The sequence below is a fragment of the Terrapene carolina genome, unplaced genomic scaffold (assembly GCF_002925995.2).
Source record: "Terrapene carolina triunguis isolate 2854851 unplaced genomic scaffold, T_m_triunguis-2.0 Scaffold84, whole genome shotgun sequence".
Classification (NCBI taxonomy): Eukaryota; Metazoa; Chordata; order Testudines; family Emydidae; genus Terrapene; species Terrapene triunguis.
In genome coordinates this window covers 4808491-4830663 of record NW_020664435.1, presented here as the reverse complement: position 1 = coordinate 4830663, position 22173 = coordinate 4808491, and the positions used below count along the sequence as shown (strand labels likewise).

The 22173-nt window shown below is 44.1% G+C and overlaps 1 protein-coding gene across 1 annotated transcript in view; it reads left to right on the top strand.

The window, feature by feature from the left end:
• Nucleotides 1–22173, top strand: part of ZCWPW2 (zinc finger CW-type and PWWP domain containing 2) — a 112314-nt gene that overhangs the window by 60663 nt on the left and 29478 nt on the right. The window contains exon 4 of the mRNA XM_026649348.1: nt 4443–4504. Coding sequence (XP_026505133.1) covers nt 4443–4504 — 62 coding nt within the window. The remainder of the gene's footprint in view (nt 1–4442; nt 4505–22173) is intronic.

Sequence of the window (22173 nt, the reverse complement as noted above, 5' to 3'; positions counted from 1 at the left end):
CACACACACACACACACACACACACACACACACACACACACACACACCCTCCATGCTTCCTGCACCCATCACTCCTCAGCTGCAGGGGGAGGGATCACTGTACAGGGAGCTGCTCCACCATACGCCCAACCCCTGTGCATCCAGACCCCCTCATATCCAGACCCCCCCACCGAGCCTCACTCCCCCTGCACGAGGAATCCCCCCGACAAGCCTCACTGCACCTGCACCACCTCTATGAGCCACCCTCAGATGGATCCCCATCGTACCAAGCCTCAACCAACTGCACCTGGATCCCCACTCCACTGAGCCCCACTCCCACAACATCTTGACCCACCACTGAGCCCTCCACTCCCAGACCCCCCCACTGAGCTCTATACCCCCCAACCCAGACATCTCCCCTGCTGAGCCCCAGATAAATATTGATAGGAGAAATATGTAGGATAGCCACATTTCGCAGCTTCAATAACCACTAATATCTCATCTCCTACTTAGATGCCAGGTGCACGCAAGCAGTGCATCAGTCCTGGTTTAACTAAAGAACTCAGCCCATCCTCCATTTTGAGAAGTATTGCTCACTACACTCTCGCAGGTGGGAATGCACTCAAAGAAGAAAGTAAATTTACTTGCTAGTAACTGTTCTTTGAGAGTTACTCCTGTGCATTCACACAGAGCTCTCCTCTTAGAGTATGACGCTGAAGTTCAGGAGAAGGCACTGAAGCAGTTGGTGGGGGCTGCTCTCTCTTATATACTCTGAGATGTCAAACACTTATGTCACCAAGGGGCATTCATGCAGGCTCACAGCTTTGGTAAAGATTCTGGTAGCTTGGTACCGGGGCTGCCAAGTCCACACTTGCACATGGACAGAGGTGACTCTTGAAGAACAGTTACCAGTTAGTAATCTCTCTCTGATAAGGAATTCCCAACACTGACTCACCCTGTTTAGGAACTCTGCTGTGAGATGCTATTTGAGTTCTGCTGATTCACTGGGGCAAGTGTAGCTCATTGAGTCCACTCTGGAGAGTTGCTCTCTGGACAGAAGCAACTGGAGTTTAGTATACTGAGATCGGTTTAGGGACCTTAGAAATAGCCAATCGTAGGTATAATGCTTAGGCTGAGGTTTACGTATTTGTTGGCATCTGAGTTAATGATAAATCTACTCCAGGAAGGTGACAAAAGTTACTCTAGGAAGATGACTTCAATGGAACTATATTGATTTACACCAGTGTCAGATCTGACCCAACAAGAGTAGATTCTTTTTAGAGCAAGGTGGAAATTCTATCAGCTTACACTGCCCATCCAAAGTGTTGCATCTTTGAGGGTCCATACCTGTATGAGAAGTTCATGCATTAGAGCTTCACACCAACACTACTTGATTTCTCCAGGTATAGGTTCTACACATCTGTGTACTAGAGGTAAGTTGTATACAACATAGTTATAGTAGTGTAGGTCCCAGGTTATTCAAGAGACAACATGGGTGAGGTAATATCTTTTATTGGATCAATTTCTGTGGGTAAGAGACACAAACTTTGTCTCTTTCACGCACAGAAGTTGGTCCAATAAAAGATATTACCGCACCCATCTTGTGTCTACTAGAGACAAGGGCAGTCCTGAATATACTGATGTCCCTCTTAGTCTTTGTATTTGAAAACATGTCTAGATTCCAGTGGACCATCAAGCAAACTGCCTCTAGGCATCCCTCCTCGCTTGTTGCAAAATAGAGGGAAAACATGATCCCAGGCAGAACAAAATCTTCTGTAGGCCCTTCATACTGGGTCTCTGGATCAGGGAGAATTGTTCAGTTCTCCCTGTGGTAGAGGAAATCCGTGGTAAACCTTTTTGTTACTTGTCTGAACAATGAATTACCTGTGTTCTGCTGATACCCAGAGAAGATAGTTTTAACAAGATATGCCTTCTTTGTCCATCACAGGTAAGTCTATCAGTTCTTCTGATAGCAAGCTACAAAAGCTGAGGTGTCAAATAAAAGAAAGAAAGACAGACATTTGGCCTGTAATTGTTAAGCAGTTTAAAAATAAAGTGTGAGCTACAGACTTTTAAAAGTTTGTAAACAAAACTTCTGGAATATTACTGTTTTATGCTGGGCATATTTTCATTAATGAAATCTATTATGGAATAAGCTAAAGTTCTTATACACAGGTTGAAAACAATATTACTTGGATTTGTGGCAAAGTATAGGCAGCCTTTTATAAAAGGATTTTTTAAAATATTCAGGTTTCAGTGGTAGCCATGGTAGTCTATATTAGCAAAAAACATGAGGAGTCCTTGTAGCACCTTAGAGGCTAACAAATTTATTTGGGCATAAGCTTTTGTGGGCTAGAACCCACTTCATCCGATGTATGAAGTAAAAAATACAGGAGCAGGTATAAATACATGAAAGGATGGGGGTGCTTTACCAAGTGTTAGGTCAGTCTAACAAGATAAATCAATTAACAGTAGGATACCAAGGGAGGAAAAATAACTTTTGAAGTGGTAGGAGAGTGGCCCATTACAGACAGTTGACAAGAAGGTGTGAGTAACAGTGGAGATGAATTAGTATTGGGGAAATTAAGTTTAGGTTTTGTAATGACCCAACCACTCCCAGTCTTTATTCAGGCCTAGTCTGATGGTATCTAATTTGCAAATTAATTCCAGTTCTGCAGCTTCACGTTGGAGTCTGTTTTTGAAGTTTTTTTGTTGAAGAATTGCCACTTTGAGGTCTGTTATTGAGTGACAAGAGAGACTGAAGTGTTCTCGTACTGGTTTTTGAATGTTATGATTCCTGATGTCAGATTTGACATGAAGTTGCAGAACTGGAATTAATTTGCAAACTAGATACCATCAGACTAGGCCTGAATAAAGACTGGAAGTGGTTGGGTCATTACAAACCCTACTGTATATACTCGTTCATAAGCAGAATATTTTTGGTAAAAAAGTGACGCATCAAAGCGTGGGGGTCGGCTTATAAAATGGGTCTACACCAAAATTTGATGATTTTTAGACTTTATGGAATCATTGAATTGAATATCTAATACATTGTCGTTTTGTTTACCTGGAGCGTCTGCAGGCATGGAGCCCCTTGACTCCCTGTGGCTGTGGTTTGCCGTTCCCAGCCCATTGGCTGGAAAAGGCAAACCGCAGACACTGGGAGCCGAGGGGCTCTGTGCCTGTGAACGCGCCAGGTAAATAAAACGTCCAGGCTCACTAGTGGCTTACCCTAACGGGCCAGGAGCCAAAGTTTGCCAACCCCTGAAATATAGGGTCGGCTTATTAAAGGGTCATACAGTTTTTGCTATTTTTACCTAGCCATCTTGGGGGGTCAACGTATAAACGAATGGGCTAATGAACAAGTATATATGGTAAACTTAATTTCCCCAATACTAATTTCTCCCTACTGTTACTCACCCCTTCTTGTCAACTGTCTGTAATAGGCCACTCTCCTACCACTTCAAAAGTTATTTTTCCTCCCTTGGTATCCTGCTGTTAATTGATTTATCTGGTTTGACTGACCTAACACTTGGTAAAGCACCCCCATCCTTTCATGTATTTATACCTGCTCCTGTATTTTTTACTTCATACATATGATGAAGCTCACGAAAGCTTATGCCCAAATAAATTGGTTAGTCTCTAAGGTGCCACAAGGACTCCTTGTTTTTTTTTAAATATTCAGTTACTCTACCCTAGTTACTGTTCCTCAGTCTCAAAATTGAGTGTTTCTATAGGCAACAACTCAAGTGACTAAACTATAGATATTTAAGTAACATACCTATTGATGAAACATCGTACTATGTAACACACACTTACTGGCCCAACTTTTAAATTACTTAGAGGTTTGACAGTAGTGACCACATCTGAGATGGAATGTTCACATAATGAATGCTTGCTTTAGGAAAGAGAGACAGTGCTCATAATGAAATCTTAATATCTATATTAGATTGCACACAGATATCCTAAAAGGATGGATATTGAACAATCCATTAAGAAACTATAGAAATTATAGTTAGAGATAATCCATTCCTTGTTAAGAAGAAAGTTTCTATATGGCAGTTTCATAATGTATGGTACGTTTGAGAACAGTTTCACATCTTGGTTCATACCTTTATTCAAGAAGAATCCATCTTCGTTTCTACACTGATATGTATTATCTATTTTGTGGTAGTAAATACGTAGAAACAGTGTAAAGAGCCCAACTTTTATTTGGGTAATATATTGTGGATACAAATTGTTCCCACAAGAAAGACTCTTTTTTGAAAATCAGAGTCAAAATGATTTCATACAAACCCTTTGATTATTGTAATGTTAATATTGCCTACTAAAATCAATTATGACTGTACTGTTCTATATTTCAATGGTGTAAATATGTTTATAAACAATTACAATAATTTATATTCTATTTGCCAAGAATAATATTCAATATTTATTTGTATTGGTTTCACAATGTTTTTCAGGGGCAGGAGTGTTAGAGGATAAAACAGAAGCCAGTAATGACACAGTGGTATCCAAGAGAAGAGTAAGACCTTATCTTTTAAAATACAAGCTTAAATGATCAATTCGCATTTCCTTTTTGATTAAAAAGCCACATGCAAGACATTTTTTCAAACTCATTTTTGAAATATTATGTCAGTTTAGCCACTGTCAACTATTTTTAGGCCCTAAAATTTTCATGTATTTGAAAAAATGAGTCTTCTTGCCAAAGTTCAATCATGCCTTTACTTTTTTTGGTAGGAGTAGTAAAAATATTATTTGCAACTGATACACTACTGCAATGATTCAGGTGTTTTATTCTCAAGTAATCTACAAGTGAATATTAAAAACAATTGTAATATGATTTCAGTCATGTGTTTTAGAGCCAATAAGGTGAAATTAAAGCTTCTGGCTGGTACTTTTATGTCTGTTTTATAGGTTTCATCATATCATAGAAATGTTGGACTGGAAGGGAGCTTGAGAGGTCATCCATTCCAGACCTCTGTGCTGAGGCAGGACCAAATAAACTTGGACCATCCCTGACAGGTGTTCATACAACCTGTTCTTAAAAACCTCCAATTATGGAGATTACACAACCTCACTTGGAAGCCTATTACAGAACTTAACGACCCTTATAGTTAGGAAAATCTTTCAAATATCTACCTAGAGAGTTTTTCCTTGGTGCAGATTAAGTCCGTTACTTCTTGTACTACCTTCAGTGGACATGGAGAACAATGGATCATCCTCCTCTTTATAACAGCCCGTAATGTATTTGAAAGCTTTATCAGGTCCCTCCTCAGTCTTCTTTTCTCAAGAAGAAACATGCCCAATGTTTTTAACCTTTCCTCTAGGTTAGGTTTTCTAAGTCTTATAATTTTTGTTGCTCTTCTCTAGACTCTCCAATTTGTCCACATCTTTCCTAAAGTGTAGTGCCCAGAATTGGACACAGTACTCCAGCTGAGCCTCACCAGTGCCAAGTAGAGCAGGACAGTTGCCTCCCGTGTATTAGGTACAACATGCATGTTCATACACCCCAGAATGATAGCCTGTTCCACAACTGCATCACATTGTTGATTCATTCACTTTGTGATCCACTATAACCCTCAGATCCTTTTCAGCAGTATTACATCGTAGCCATTTATTCCCCATTTTGTAGTTGTGCATTTGATTTTCCTTCCCAACTTTGCACTTGTCTTATTGACAATCTTATTGATTTCAGACCAGTTCTCTAATTTGTCAAGGTCCTTTTGAATTCTAATCCTGTCTTCCAACCACTCCCACTGTGGTGTCATTTGCATATTTATAAGAATACTCTCTATTCTGTTGTCCATGTCATTAATGAAAATATTGACTAGTACTAACCCCTGTGGGACTCCACTAGATAATACCTCTCAGTTTGACAGCAAACTATTGATAACTACTCTGAGTACAGAGTTTCAACCAATTGTGCACCCACATTACAATAATTTCATCTAGACCACATATGTACTCCCTTGTATATTTATTATTTGGAGTTACTTTCACCCGTTTGAGTTACATATGAATGTGTTCTAACAACTGGGATGTAAAGTTCCTTATTTATGTATATATATGCATGTTAAAATTGGTTATACTATGTGTAACAGGTTGCCTTTCTAGCATTTGATAAGTCTTTACCAAATGCTAGACAAATAAATCCCTAACAGTTCAAAGCAAAACACTGAAAAAAATTAAACAATGCTCTATGCATATGCCCTGCCTTCTTGCTATAAGCCCCACAATGTAGGCCTCCAAAGCCTCAGATTTGAGGCTAATAATTGTGGAAAACCCACTAGGTACAGTCAAATATAGATGGAGTTCATTTTTTAAAAAAGATCTAGAGTAGATTTTAGAGACACTAGAATGCACAGGAACTCTCCTGTGCCTATCCATAAGCCCTGATAATTCTCAGACAGACAATCAGATGTTTAAAGGCTAGATTTTTGTGAGAGTTGAACTCCCATTTAGGTTATGGCTAGACTAGGAAAATAAATTGTGTTTAAAAATATGTTAGCTAACATGTTTTAACTATTTTCTTAGTCTAGCTATGGCTTGAAGCTGTGAGCTATTAACATTTTCAAAAGAACTTAGTGCCCAACATTCCAGTCTTTTGGAAATCTGGTCACTTATTTTGGTGTCTATGGGTATGTCTACCCTGCAGTTGGAGGTGTGATTGCCGTGCGTGTAGTCATACTTGAGCTAGCTTTAATCTAGCTACCACAGGTACAACTAATAGTGAAGTGGTAGCAGCATGGGCTAGCTACCCAAGTAAGTATTCAGGCCCTGGGCAGGCTTGTATAGATTACACTGAAGCACCTGCTCCTGTGGTTTCACTTCTATCGGTACCTCAGATAGCTAGGGTATGCCTATCTGTGCCGCAATCACACATTCCAACTGCAGGGTAGACACACTGACAGACACCAAAATAAGTGGCCAGATTTCCAAAAGACCAGAAGGTTGAGAGCTGAGCTCTCTTGAAATTATGGCTGTAAATGCAAATGGTGAATTCTTTGGAAAATGTGTCCTTTAGTTTTCATTGTGTACAAGTCGTGTTGCCATATTTAATTAAATTATATTTATTCATTATTTAGATTATATAAACTAATTAAAAGTGCACCCACCCAAAGCTCGAAGTGCCTTATCATATGAAATCATTGCTAGTAAAGTTTCCAGATGACACAGACGTTGGTGGAGTGGTAAATAATGATGGGCACAGCTCAGTTATACAGATCTATCTTGATTGCTTGGAAAGATGGGCTTTTTTGAACAATTTGTGTTTTAATGCAGCAAAATGCAAGGTCATACATTTATGAGGAGATAATATAGATCAGGCTTAAAGATGGAAGACAGAATCCTGGAATGATGTTCGTCCATCGTTATCGATGAAGACCTCAACAACTCATTCTTTCGATGACCGGGCTCTGTGCGTCTGGAGATGACTGATCAGTCCGATTCGGGCGTGGAATATCCTGTCACACGTCGGGCAGACATATAATGGCACTGTCGGTGTACGAGCAGCTCTGGACTTGCGCAGCTCATGCTTTTTTTCAGCCTCAGAAATACGCCTCGCCTCAGAGGTATTACTGCCTGTGTGAATGAGGCTGTGCCATGCTGAACAGTTCAGTGTGAAGGTTTCCCATGTGGCGGTGTTGATCTCGAAGGACTTCAAAGAGGTCTTCAGTGTGTCCTTGAACCGCTTCTTTTGTCCTCCATGGGAACGCTTTCCCTGAGTGAGTTCTCCGTAGAAGAGCTGTTTAGGAACACGTTCATCTGACATTCTCACAACATGTCCGGCCCACCTGGTCTGGGCTCTCATCAGCAATGTGTAAACTGACGGCAGACTGGCCAGGACATCAGTATCGGGCACTTTGTCCTGCCATCTGATTTTTAGAAGCTTTCGCAGACAGGAAATGTGGAAGTGATTGAGCCTTCGTGCATGACTCCGATAGACAGTCCACATCTCGCAGATGTACAGCAGAGTTGGAAGCACCACTGCTCGGTAGACCTTCAGCTTCGTTGGTAGGCTGATCCCTCGACATTCCCAAACATTGGAGCGCAATTGGCCAAATGCAGAGCTGGCTTTAGCAATTCTGCAGTTTACTTCATCATCGATTGACACTGCTCGGGAAAGGGTACTGCCCAGGTACGTGAAGTGGTCCACTGTCTGAAGTCTCTGTCCATTTACAGTGATGGACGGTTCTGAGTACGAAGCGTGGGGATCTGGCTGGTGCATGACCTCAGTCTTCTTGATGTTAATGGTGAGACCAAAGTTGTTGCATTCAGTTGAAAACTTGTCCATACTGGCTTGCATTTCTGGCTCTGTACTAGCATTCAGAGCACAATCATCAGCAAAGAGAAAGTCTCGAAGTACAGTTTCCTTCACCTTGGTGATGGCACGCAGTCGCCTCAGATTAAATAGTTTCCCGTCAGTTCTTTACTTCAGGCCTACTCCTTCAGTGCAGTGTTGAAAGGCATCAGTCAAAGTGGCAGAGAATATCATGCTGAACAAAGTGGGTGCTAAAACACACCCTTGCTTGATGCCGTTGGTGACTGGGAAGGCATCAGATGTTTCACCGTCATCCAGGACACGAGCCATCATACCGTGATGAAATTGACGTACCATTCATATAAATCTGTCTGGACAGCCAAATTTCGACATGATCCTCCACAGGCCCTGGCGACTGACAGAGTCAAATGCTTTCATGAGGTCCACAAAAGTTGTGTAGAGTTCACGATTCTGCTCTTGACATTTCTCCTGTAGCGGACGCACAGCAAAGATCATGTCAATAGTCCCACGTCCCTTGCGGAAGCAACACTGTGATTCTGGCAGTAAGCCCTTCTCCAGGTGAGTGATCAATCGGTTCAACAGAACCCATGCAAGACCTTTCCCCGCTGTAGAAAGCAGCGAGATTCCACGCTGATTGTCGCATACCTGGCGATTGCCCTTCCTCTTATAGAGGTGCAAGATGGACGCATCTCTAAATTCTTGTGGAATGGTTCCCTGCTTCCAGAAGTACTGAAACAGCTCAGTGAGTTTCCGTAGCAGCATGGGTCCACTGACTTTGTACACCTCTGCTGGTATGGCAGCTGACCCTGGGGCTTTGCCACTTGACAGCTGATTGATAGCTTTCTTCACTTCGTCCTCTTCTGGTGGAGCATCCATGGAGTCATTGACTGCAACCTGGGGCATCTTGTCAATGGCCTCATCATTGATGACTGAGGGGCGATTGAGAATTGCTTCAAAGTGTTCAGCCCATCTCTGGAGAATCTGCGTCTTCTCTGTAAGGAGCACAGTACCATCAGAGTTCAGGAGGGGAAAGCTCCCAGAAGACTGTGGACCATAGAGTGTGTTAAGGGCTTCATAAAACTGCTTATAGTCGTTCCTGTCCGCATATGCCTGTATTTCATCTGCTTTGGCGCTCAGCCACAATTCCCGCATTTTGCGCAGTCGGTTCTGTACTGTTCTGCGAGTGTTGATAAAGGCGGTCTTCTTTGCCGCTGAGGATGGATCGTTTTGATATGCACGATGCAGGCGGTGCTTCTCAGCAAGTAAGGCCTGGATTTCTGCATCATTTTCGTCAAACCAGTCTTGCCGCCTGCATGTGGAGGGCCCCAATACCTTCGATGCAGCTGTATGGACAGTGTTGCGGAATCGCTCCCAGTCTTTCTCAGCATCATCCTCAATACGAAGATCAGCAAGTTCATTCTCTAGGTCTTCCGCTAGATTTTCAGTGATGTGGCTGTTCTTCAGCTTCGACACGTTGATCCTTTTGAAAGCCTTACAGCTTTGTGGTCGTCTCTTCGGCATGATACGGAGCTTCATTTTGGATACTGTGAGCCTATGATCCATCCAACTGTCAGCGCCACACATAGCTTTTGTAACCCTGACATCTTGTCTGTCCCTTCTCCTGATGATGACATAATCGATCAAATGCCAGTGCTTGGAACGGGGATGCATCCACGGAGTCCTGTTACGGGTAGGAAGGCGGAAGACCGTATTGCTGATCAGAAGGTCATGTGCTGCACAAGTTTTCAGCAGTAACAGACCATTGCTGTTACACTTTCCCACTCCATTTTTCCCGATGACTCCTTCCCAGGCTGCGGCATCGCATCCGACTCTTGCATTAAAATCGCCAAGCAGAATCAGCTTGTCTGTGCGGTGCACTGACGATAGCAGAGTATCTAGTTCTTCGTAGAATTTATCCTTCACATCCGCTGGGTTGGTCATTGTAGGAGCATATGCGCTGATCAAAGTAGCTTGTTTTCCTTTTTGAAGCGGAAGCTGCATTGTCATGAGCCGGTCATTCATACCCTTGGGGGAACTGGCAAGTTTCCGAACAAGATGATTCTTGATGGCGAAGCCAACTCCAGATTCGCGACGCTCATCGCTGCTGCGGCCACTCCAGAAGAATGTATAGCCACCGCCTGACTCTGATAGCTGTCCTTCATTAGCAAGGCAAGTTTCGCTAAGGGCTGCAATGTCAATGTTGTAGCGTGCGAGCTCTCTAGCGACAAGTGCTGTTCTTCTCTCTGGTCTGTCTGTCGTGATGTTGTCCAGTAACGTGCGCACATTCCATGTGCCAATAGTGATCGGTGTCACTCTAAGTTTTGTTTTTGTTCCACCGCTTTTATGGGATCCCTGCCAGCTGTGGTATGCTGGCCAGGGTTAGGTGAAGCAGGCAATGTTTAGAGCACCTTTTCTAGCCCCCTCCTTGTTCTACGGAGGTGAGCAGTGCAATCCTTAATAGGGCTGCTCAGTCGCTCAAGAAGATGCCAAGCTCCACTGCTGCTTCGGTCAGTGAGGAACAACCATTATGCCTGAGCCGCCTATGTGCAGGTCCGCGGCTACAACTCCCAGTGTATCCACACCTGCTGCTTCGTCGCTCACCCATCGCCACAGGACTTGATATGATGTCGAGACTTCCGCGTGAATTGGATTAAAGTGAGGGAGAGTTGCACAACGTCAGCCTCACTCTCTCTTCCCAGTTCCTATCTGTATCCAGTGGCAGGACAGAAGTCGAGACGGCTGGAGATAGGGCAGGGCGCAGTGGATGACCAGGACGCCTACGTGTCTTGTCGTGCTCTTAAGCGTTCCACAACGCTTGCTGTCACCGCCTGCCTGACCATTAAACCAGGTTGAACCAGGTTGCCTCAGTCAGCCGGATCCAGCCTTCACATGCAATGGGTAGACAGGCCCTAACTCACCGAGAGTCTCATACTCATCGGCTACCTCACCTGGTTTAGCCCGCCAGTCGAGACGGTCTCCGGGGTGTGGCCGCTGTCGCATGCTGACAGCTACTTGGAGCCACAGGTGAGAGCTGGGTGTCAAGTGGGGACCAAAGTGGATGAGCTACTCCTAGGAGTACAACTGCTCCCCCATCAGAGGTACTACCCCTCCCTGACAACCCCATACACCCCTGGAATACAGTGACATTGAAAAGCACTTAGGAGTAACAGATAACCACCTGAACATGAGATCCCTGTGTGATGCAGTAGCTAAGAGGGTGAAGGTCATCTTTGTTCATGTAAGCAGGAAAATACCAAGTAGGAGGCAGTGTCAGGATCCAAACAAAGGTAGTTAGGGCCAAGAGTCAGAGCAGGGACACACCTGAGGCTGGGAGCAGAGGAGTTCATAGGTTCCAGGCCAGGGTCAGATTCCAAGCCAGGTTGCAGGATCCAAGTCAAGAGGCAAAGTTCAAATCAAGTCAAGGTCAAAGCCAGGCATTCAAGAACAGTCATGGCAGCTACAGGAAATTCACACTGTTTCCTGGACATTTTGTGGAATGCCCCTTGAGTTTATATAGGGCAGGGAGCCAATCAGGAGCCATGAGGCTGCTGTCTGTCAAACCCTTGAGGTGGAGCTACCCATGGTCTGTGTCCACAGTGGAGAACAAATGAGTTACAGCTGCTGCTGGGTGGCAGGCAGGAGAGGTCAGCTACCTGGTATCTCTGCAGGTCTGGGTTCTAGATCTGTGGGGACCTTATAATAGGGAGGTGATACTACCTCTATAGATGGCATTAGCAGCATACAGTCTCCAGTTCTGGTTTCCATCCTCAGAAAAGATCTTGAAAAATTGTAAAGGGCTCAAAAAAAATCTTCAAGAATGATTTTCAGTCTGGAAAACATGCCTTATAATGAGAAACTTCAAAAGGTCAATTTATTTAGTATATCCAAGAGAAAGTTAAAAGGAGATTGGTAAGTATGTACAGGGGAAGAGATGGCTCTGTATTTTAGCAGAAAAAGGCATAACACAATCCAGTGGTTAGAAAGTGAAGCTAAACAAATTCAGATTAGAGGTAAAATGCACATTTTTAACCAGGAGGATAATTAACCATTGGAACTTACTGAGAGATATGATATATTTTCTATTACTTTGTCTTTAAATCAAGAGTTGGTATCTTTCTAAAAGATATGCTATAACTCAAACAGAAGTTATGGGCTTGATGCAGAAACTATTGGGTGAGATTCTTTGGCCTGTATTACGCAGGAAGTCAGACTAAATGATCTGGCTTAAAATCTATGAATTTAGCATATATTAAAAATACAGAAATAAAAACACTAGCCTCCCCAAAAACCAGAAGAAAAATTCCACTCCATCATCAGATACTCATTTTCAATCCATACATTTTGGTCCTTAGCTCACCCTTTCCTCTTCAAGAGAGACAGGCCTTGCAGAGTAACAGATCTGATCTCTCTCTCTTCCATTTTGACAGAATGTAGAAGACAACTTATAGTTGTGGACTGCTGGATGTAGACATGCTACAAAAAATTATTTATTTTGCTAAAATGTTTTATAATACCAAGAATATGGAAACAGTTAAGTCTCTTTTCTTTTAGACAACATAACTAGAGCTTGAGTCAATCCCTCATTCATTCCGTCATCAAATAAGTCACTTCATTTTTTCTGCACTAGGATACCTTTCTTGAAGATAATAAAAGTAGTGTGATATTCCTAATAACACTAGAGTCAATCTCTTGATTTCCTGTATGTTGAAACATAAGAGCCAAAATGCTGCATTTCTACTGCATGTGGGAACGCAGTCACTAGACAGTACAGGGAGATATTGGACTTGTTATGGAGCCAAGTTGTGTTAGGACTGTGGGCAATCCTGGAGAGTGGCAGGAAAGTGGCTGGTAGGACTGTCTCAAACCATACAAAAAGGGAACAGTGGATGTTGTGCGCCATTCCCACTCATACCTTGTCGTATGCATTCCAATTGCTTTTTGAGGCTAAGAATTCCATTTCTCACTCTCACTTTTGAGCACATTTGTCTTAGTACACAGCCCATTTACTTGGCGAAATGGAGTGTATAAAACCTTGTACTGGTTAGTCTAGGAAGGGATTGATGGTCTTCCTGGAAGGCACGTACTCAAATCTGCTCTACCCTACAACTCCTGCCAGAAGTGCTAAACCTGTAGGGAAGGTTGACTGGCTATAGTTAATAATTGGAGAAAATAGTAAATAAGAGGAAACAGACCTCAGAAATGGCTACTTTGATAAAATTAGAACAGAATTCCTTTAGGCCTAAACAATTCTAGTTTTATAAGTTCTGGAGAGCACAGTTAGCTAGGGAAAATTGCATGTTCCTGGAGAATAAAAGTTTAATTAATGTATTGTTTAACCATTTGAAGAGTTGGAGTGACTGTCTAAGTTTCCTTGAATTAATCAAAAACCAGGGAACAAACTGGGTTTTGTGTCCCCCCCCAAAAAGAGAGACCCTATGACAAGAGACCACAGATCAATATAGACAGATGAGGGAGTAAAAGGAAACAATGAGACAGTATTGGTCAGTACGATAGGTAGGGATCTCACCATACCAGCACCCTTACCATTATCATTTTTTTGTAAGCATCTTGGCTGTGGAGAATTTTGAAGAAAGATAATAAGTTAGTTTTGTGGATGTTTATGGGGAGTTCCTCCAAAGTGTGAGGAGCAGCATGGGAGAAAGCATGAAGGTGGCTATTTGTGTCTTTAACAAGTGGGTGGTACAGGGTAGCATCATGGGTCAATTGGAGGTGGGAGTTGACCTCTTAGTGCCGAATGAGAGACAATAGATAGGTTGTGAAGGACCTTGAAAGTGAAGTGAAGTAGGTTGTTTGATACAATAGTGAAGAGGGAGCCAGTGGAGGGATGCAAAGAGAGGGGGGACATGGTCAAAGCAACAGACTAAGAAAATTGTCTTTGCAGCTGCATTCTTAATGGATATGAGCAGGGCATTTGTCAAGGCCAGCGAAAAGAATGATGCAGTAATCAAGATGTGAGATGAAAATTTAGATGAGAGTTTTGGTTGTGTGGATGAATGGGAAAGGCTGTATGTCAGAGGTACTGTGCAGATTAAGTCTTGCTGATTCTGACATAGTCTGGATGTGAGGTCCTACAGAGAGTTCAGAGTTGAAGATGATGTCCAAGTTATGGGCTTGAGCTATGGTGGTGTTGTCTACAGTCATTGAGAAAGGAGGTAATAGAGATGGCTTGGGGAAGAGGAGAGATTAAGCGCTCTGTTTTAGCCATTTGGGTTTGAGCTGACGGCTAGACATCCACAAGGAAATGGCAGAGAGACAGGCCAAGATTTTAATTTGGACAGAAGAAGACAAGTTTGAAGTAAAGAAGTACATTTGTGAATTGTCCACATAGAGATGGTAGCTCAATTTGTGGTTGAAATTACTCCAGAGATAAGGTATAAAGAGAGAAGAAAAGGTTACCAAGGATGGTCCCCTGTGGAACTCCCAGAGTTGGAGGGGGTGGGGGGGAAATGAAGGGTAAACTGAAGGAGGAATTAGAGTGGTAGGAGGAGAACCAGGAGAGGACATTGTTATGGAAGCTAAGGGAGGACAAGATTTCAAGAAAAGCATGATTAATGGTGTTGAAGGCAGCTCACAGGTCAATGAGGATGAGATAGAGCCCGGTTCTGAGCTTTGGTGAGGAAGAAGTCATTGTAGACTTTTAGGGCAGTTTCAATGGAATGCAAGGAGTTGAAATCAGATTGAAGATCTAAGATGGAATTGGAGAAGAACTCTAAACAGCAATTATTAATAGCATGTTCAATGAGTTTATAGATGAAAGGGAGTTGGGGTGGTTGCTGGAGAGACAAGTAGGGTTAAAGGCAGTTTTTTTTTTAAGATGGGAGAGATTAAAGCAAGTTTGTATTGTTGATGGGAGAGAATCAGAGGCCAGATCTTCATGACTGGCTCTTTGGCCATAAAGGTTTATTGGTGTAAATTGATTTTAGAAATCAGCTATGACCAAACATCATAATATATCACATAATATCATTCTGTAAGAGCAGAATTTACAGCAACAGACACAAAATCAAGAGTTGTTAGAGCTGATGACCAAGTGTGAATACAGATTAATATTAGGCCTTATGCACAGGGTTTTGGGAAGCTCAGTGATCTGTGATGCAATGAAAGTAGTTTTTTCTTTAAAGTTTGCTTAAATTGTATGTGAATTTGATGCTCGTTAAAGTAATAGTGCAAGTAGGCACTGTGCAAGATACATTACATCCTGTACATTATATGTCCTTTACTCCCAACCTGCAACACTGTTGTTGTTTCAGTCACAACAGAATTTTCCTATCGTGCTGAATCGTGCCACATTGGTGTTTTTGACAACTATCCAGTAGGGACTAGAATGATACTATCAAACTCATTTTAAAAGTTGAACCCTTATATAGTAGAGACATAAGGCTACAGCAATAGCTCACTGCAGCAACTAGGAAGGAACCTCTTAAGAGAAATCCATTATACTTATGCAAAAGTAGTAGTTTTCATATTAATTGTATCTAAAATATATGATCAAGAGATTTTTTTATTTAGTCTCCTGCAATGTGCTGCATGTAACTATAGATGCATTCTGTTCTATTTCTATTCCTTATTAATAATATAAAATTTAATTAAAACTAAAAAATACCTTAATTTACTGTAGCTGCTTCTACTCTATAATTAAAAAATGAGCAAGTTCTTGGCACACTATCATTTTAGCAAACCTGCTTTGAAAAAAATAAAGTTTAAAAATTCTGTTGTTTGGGCAGCAAAGCCTTACCATTTGTACTTACCAAGAACTCAGTTTAAAGGTCAGTTCTACTCTGAAAAATGATTCAGTAAATTAACATTGAGAGATTCCTTGTTAGTATCTAAAAGTTTTCTATAACAAATGCAGTCAATTCACAAGTTTACAAAAACACTTTTCTAACAGCCAGTCCTTCAAATTCAACATGGGCATAGTATCAGAGGGGTAGCCATGTTAGTCTGGATTTGTAAAAAGCGACAGAGTCCTGTGGCACCTTATAGACTAAGGCCTGGTCTACACTAGGCTTTTATGTCGACTTTAGCGCCGTTATATCGAATTAACCCTGCACCCGTCCACACCAGGAAGCCATTTAGTTCGACATAAAGCTCTCTTTAAATCGATTTCTGTAATCCTCCCCAACGAGAGGATTAGCGCTAAATTCGACATGGCCATATCGAATTAGGCTAGGTGTGGATGGAAATCGACGGTAATAGCTCCGGGAGCTATCCCACAGTGCACCACACTGTTGACGCTCTGGACAGCAGTCTGAGCTTGGATGCTCTGACCAGCCACACAGGAAAAGCCCCGGGAAAATTTGAATTCCTTTTCCTGTCTGGGCAGTTTGAATCTCAGTTCCTGTTTGGACATCGAGGTGAGCTCAGCAGCAGTGGCAACGATGCAGAGCTCTCCAGCAGAGATGGCCGTGCAATCTAATAGAAAGAGGGCCCCAGCATGGACTGATCGGGAAGTCTTGGATCTCATCGCAGTGTGGGGCGATGAGTCCGTGCTTTCAGAGCTGCGCTCCAAAAGAAGGAATGCTAAGATCTACGAGAAGATCTCCAAAGCCATGGCAGAGAGAGGCTACAGCCGGGATGCAACGCAGTGCCGCGTGAAAATCAAGGAGCTGAGACAAGGCTACCAGAAGACCAAAGAGGCAAACGGACGCTCCGGATCCCAGCCCCACAGATCCCGTTTTTACGAGGCACTGCATTCCATCCTTGCTGCGGCCGCCACCACTACCCCACCACTGACCGTGGACTCTGAGGATGGGATATTGTCCACGGCCGGTTCCTCGGACATGTTAGCGTACGGGGAAGATGAGGAAGGAGATGAGGAGGACGAGGCAGTCGACAGCGCTGGCACCGCTGATTTCCCCGACAGCCAGGAGCTCTTCATCACCCTTACAGAGATCCCCTACCAACCCTCCCCAGCATGTAACCTGGACACAGATTCAGGCGAAGGATCAAGCGGTAAGTGCTTTAAACATATTAACCTTTATTTTTTACAAAACTTGAATATTAATACTAAGAACAATCTGTGAATCATGATTTCTTCCCCCTGGGCGCTTAAGTAATCAGTAACAACTATTTAAAAAAAAAATCAAACAGTGTCCGGTTGTGCATGATTGTGCTGCCCAAGCTGCTCCACTCTTTAGTGCCTGCTACTGCAGCTATATTAGAATCCTGTCTATATGTCCGGGGATAGAGCAGTAGTCCTCCACGGACATCTCCACAAAGCTCTGCTGCAGGTAATGGGATAGCCTGTTCATCAGGTTCCTGGGGAGAGCGGCTTTACTTGGTCCTCCGAAGTAGGAGACGTTCCCGCGCCAGGAGACAAGCAGGTACTCCGGTATCATTGCCTTGCATAGCATGGCGGCAAAGGGCCCCGGTCTCTGCAGGCTTTCTCGAAGCATCCGTTGGATCTCGGTGTCCGGGATCCTCATGAGAGTTATGTCGCTCATGATGACCTGCTTTGAATTAGGTAGGGGACTGTTAGTATTGGGACTGCTTGCAACAAGTTCCTTTACAGAACTGTGACCGCTGGTTTACAGCCACGCGGTGGGGGCGGGAGAGGGGCAGCATACAGGGATCTTTCCCTGGCTCATCCGCGAGGGGGTGGGACAGGGCCAGAGTTCCTGCTTGGCCGATTGCTGGCAGCACAGACTGGCAGTGCTTTCAATGTGAAAGGAGGCCAGTGGTACTCCTACAGTTTTAAGCAGCCACAAGTCTACGGCTTACCATGTTTGCCTGCTACAGAGAGTACCGTGTCCTGCCCCGCTTCCCAGATCGGCAGTGCAAAAGCCCAGGCACTGAAGGCGAGGTTCGAAAATTCGACCTTGTCCTGAGTGCGCATGTGATAGGTGTGGTTCATGGTCTTGTTCACAGAGAAAAACTATGTTCTTGATTCACAACCACATTTATCTTTCGGAGGAATTCACTGCCTTTTCCTCATTCCCACAGCCACATCTGCAACTGTCTCCCAACCCAGCTTGGCATCACACTCCCAGAGGCTAGCGCACATTAGGCGGAGAAAGAAGACGCGAGAGGACATGTTCTCAGAACTAATGGGCTGCTCCTGAGCCCAGGCAGCACAGCAGAACCAGTGGAGGGAGAATTTGTCACAAATGCACCGGACACACATGGAACGTGAGGAGAGGTGGCGGGCAGGAAGACCAGCAGGCGACTCAAACGCTGCTTGGACTTCTGAGGGAGCAAACGGACACGCTCCGGCGCCTTGTTGATGTTCTGCAGGAACGGAGGCAGGAGGACAGAGCCCCGCTGCAGTCTATCGGGAACCGCAGTCCCCCGCCACCAAGTCCCATACCCCCCTCTCCCAAAGTCCAAAGAAGGAGGGGTGGCAGAGTCCGTGAAAACTCTCACTCCACCCCTGCAGACTGTTCAAGCACCAGAAGGCTGTCATTCCCCAAAATTTGAAAAGTCCTTTCCTGCCCGCCTCACCCAAGCCCCCGTCCAACTTTCACCCCCCAGTTTCCTGTCTGGTTGTTAATAAAAAATATGTTTCTGTTCATTACTGTTTCAGTCAGGTTCTTTTGAGGGAGAGTCTGTCTGGAGGGGGGGAAGGGGATTGGTAATTGGACAGGACAGTCACCTTTAGCAGAGTACAGAGGCGGGGGCAGGTCCAGCATCAGGACACATACACAGTGCAGTCACTAGTGACCCTGGTCAGTCTGGGAGGTGGTTTTCATCTCCTGGGGGGGGGGTTGCTCTGTGACTTTGTGGCGGGGGAGGGCAGTTACAGATCTTATGCTGCAGTCCTTATCCTGGATCACAGAGCCACGCAGCAGGGGATCTGTAACCCTCCTCCCCCAGGCAGAAACTCACATAGCTGACACATACACGCAGTTCCGCCCAGGAGTGATGGCAGGCTCCGTTGAAATAACCAGTGCACCACTGCGGAGCCTGTCATTCCTGGAGTTTAGAAGCATCATTTGCATCAGAACACTAAACCCGCCCCCCGCCACAGTCTGCGTCCACGGTTTAAAACATTCCCGCGAAAACAGTAATAAAGACAACGGTGTTCATTGACAAAATAGAACTGATTTTATTTTTTGGGAAGGGGGTGAAGGGGGTATGTAACTGGAGGTTCAGCTTCTGTGTCCACAAACTTAACAGTCACTGGTTACCCTGCTCAGTCTGGAACCTTGCTTTCAAAGCCTCCCAGATGCACTCCACCACCATTCTGCACTTGCTCAGACGGTAGTTGAACAGTTCTTTTTCTGTGTCCAGGGCGCCAGTATAGGGCTTCATGAGCCAGGGCATTAGCGGGTAGGCTGGGTCCCCGAGGATCACTGTAGGCATCTCCACATCCCCAAGAGTTATTTTGGGGTCCGGGAAGTAAATACCTTCCTGCAGCCGTCTAAACAGACCAGAGTTCCTGAACACGCGAGCGTCATGAACCTTGCCCGGCCATCCGACGTTGATGTTGGTAAAACGTCCCCTATGGTCCACCAGTGCTTGCAGCACCATTGAAAAGTAGCCCTTTCTGTTAATGTACTGGCTGGCCTGGTGGTCCGGTCCCAGGATAGGGATGTGAGGCCCATCTATAGCCCCACCGCATTTTGGGAATCACATCGCGGCGAAACCATCTATGATGACCTGGCCGTTTCCCAGGGTCACTACCTTTGAGAGCAGTACCTTAACGATTGCGTTGGCTACTTGCATCACAACAACCCCCACGGTAGATTTGCCTACATCAAAGTGGTTCGCGACTGACCGGTAGCTGTCCGGCGTTGCAAGCTTCCAGAGGGCTATGGCCACTCGCTTCTGGACAGTCAGGGCTGCTCGCATCCGGGTGTCCTTGCGCTTCAGGGCAGGGGACAGCAACTCACAAAGTTCGAGGAAAGTCCCCTTTCACATGCGAAAGTTTCGCAGCCACTGGGATTCGTCCCAGACCTGCAGCACTATGAGGTCCCACCAGTCCGTGCTTGTTTCCCGGGCCCAGAATCGCCGTTCCACAATATCCACATGACCCATTGCCACCGTGATGTCCTGAGCGCTGGGTCTCGTGGTTTCTGACAGCTCTGTGCTACTCTCCGACTTCAGGCTCTCACGGCGGTGCCGTAGCCTCCTCGCCCGATTTCTCTGCATCTGCCTCAGGGAAAGGTGTATGATAAGCTGTGAGGTGTTGAGAACGGCCACAACTGCAGCGATGGTTGCAGTGGGATCCATGCTCGCAGTGCTGTGGCGTCCGCGCTGTCACTGATCAGAAAAGTGCGCGAACTGATTTCCCGCCGGCGCTTTCAGGGAGGGAGGGAGGTCGGTAGTGACGGACGGATGACGACAGTTACCCAAAAGCACCCTCTACACATTTTTTTACCCAGAAGGCATTGGCGGCTCGACCCAGAATTCCAATGGGCAGCGGGGACTGCGGGAACTGTGGGATAGCTGCCCACAGTGCACCGCTTCCAATGTCGACGCTTGCCCCGTTAGTGTGGACTCACAAAGTCGAATTACTGTCCTTAGTGTGGACACACACGTTCGACTTTGCAATATCGATTCCACATATTCGATTTAAGTAAAATCGAACTACTCTCGTAGTGTAGACATACCCTAACAGACGTATTGGAGCATAAGCTTTTGTGGGTGAATACCCACTTCATCAGACGCATATGATATTGTTTATATTTTACTTCTTTAGGGACATGTGATAGTTGAAACAAACAGGCATAGGCTTTGCAAAGGATTTCTGAAAACAATCATTCGTTACTTTAGACAGCACAGGAGAAAAACAGATCTAGGTAAAGCAATAAATGCCTATGTGCCATTCCCTGTCTCAGTTACCTTACCACTCTTGAGCATTCTTTGGGAATTGGGTTAGTGTTTTTTCAGTGTTCCAGGTCCCATTTGCTAGGCCACTTTTCGCAAGCTCACGGCTTCTCCTCCGAATCAGGGAGTCTATCTGCAGTCAGCTGCCTTCAACTTTCTGTCCAACAGTCAACAGAACCTGTCTCCCTCATAAAGCTGTGCCTTTTGTTCCTCTCTGTCTCTGAATCCCTCTGTGTTTTAAAAGGGCTATAACCGCATATAAGCCTCTTTATTCCCCTTTTGGGGAAGTTCCACTGCTTGACCCCTTCTTCCTTGCAGACAAGCTATGTCAAACTGGTTCTCCAAGGCTTCAGCCATCCCATTGTTCTATAGTGCTCCCATTGGAATGGGATCCATTCAGGTTACTGATTCTCCATTGTCCCTAGTCTCGGAGAAATGTGGCACAAGCCCTTGGTAGCAGATAGCACATACAGTGAGGCATTTAGTAATACAGGAATTTCATAAAATCAACCAGAATTCATAAGCTGTATGTAGACAGATTCTTCAAATTGTCACAGGAGTGAAAAGCAATAAATCTTTATTAGCCACTAAAATAAGCAGATATGACTGACAACTCACAATAAGCAGATCTGTTGAGTAAGAAAGTATTTTTACACAGTCATCTTTCAGAGTAACTGTACTTTCAGCATTTCACTTAATTCTCCTTCAGACTTCCCAATAGGAGGAAAGTCTGATGGAGTATTAAGTTTCCTCTTTGATCACTTCTGACAAATATACAAAGGATGAAATTTTCATTTTTAGCAATCTTGTCAAATTTGCCATTTCAATAGTGATAAAGGTCTGAAATTCCTTGGGGAAAAAAGATTAACAAATCATTTCTTATATGAAGGCAAAATTCAAGGGTCAAAGTGAATCCAGCTAACAAATTTGTGTAAACTACCAGTGTATTTGAGATAATTTCAGAGTTAGAATGAATATATATATATAATATTTGACAAATATAGATAAAAGCCAAAGGTATTTAGATTTAGTGTAGTAGCGCAGCACTTACATAAAAAGTTATCTTTTGATTTGTGTTACTTAATATGTGATCCTAAACTGATTATTCCTAAGAAGTACTG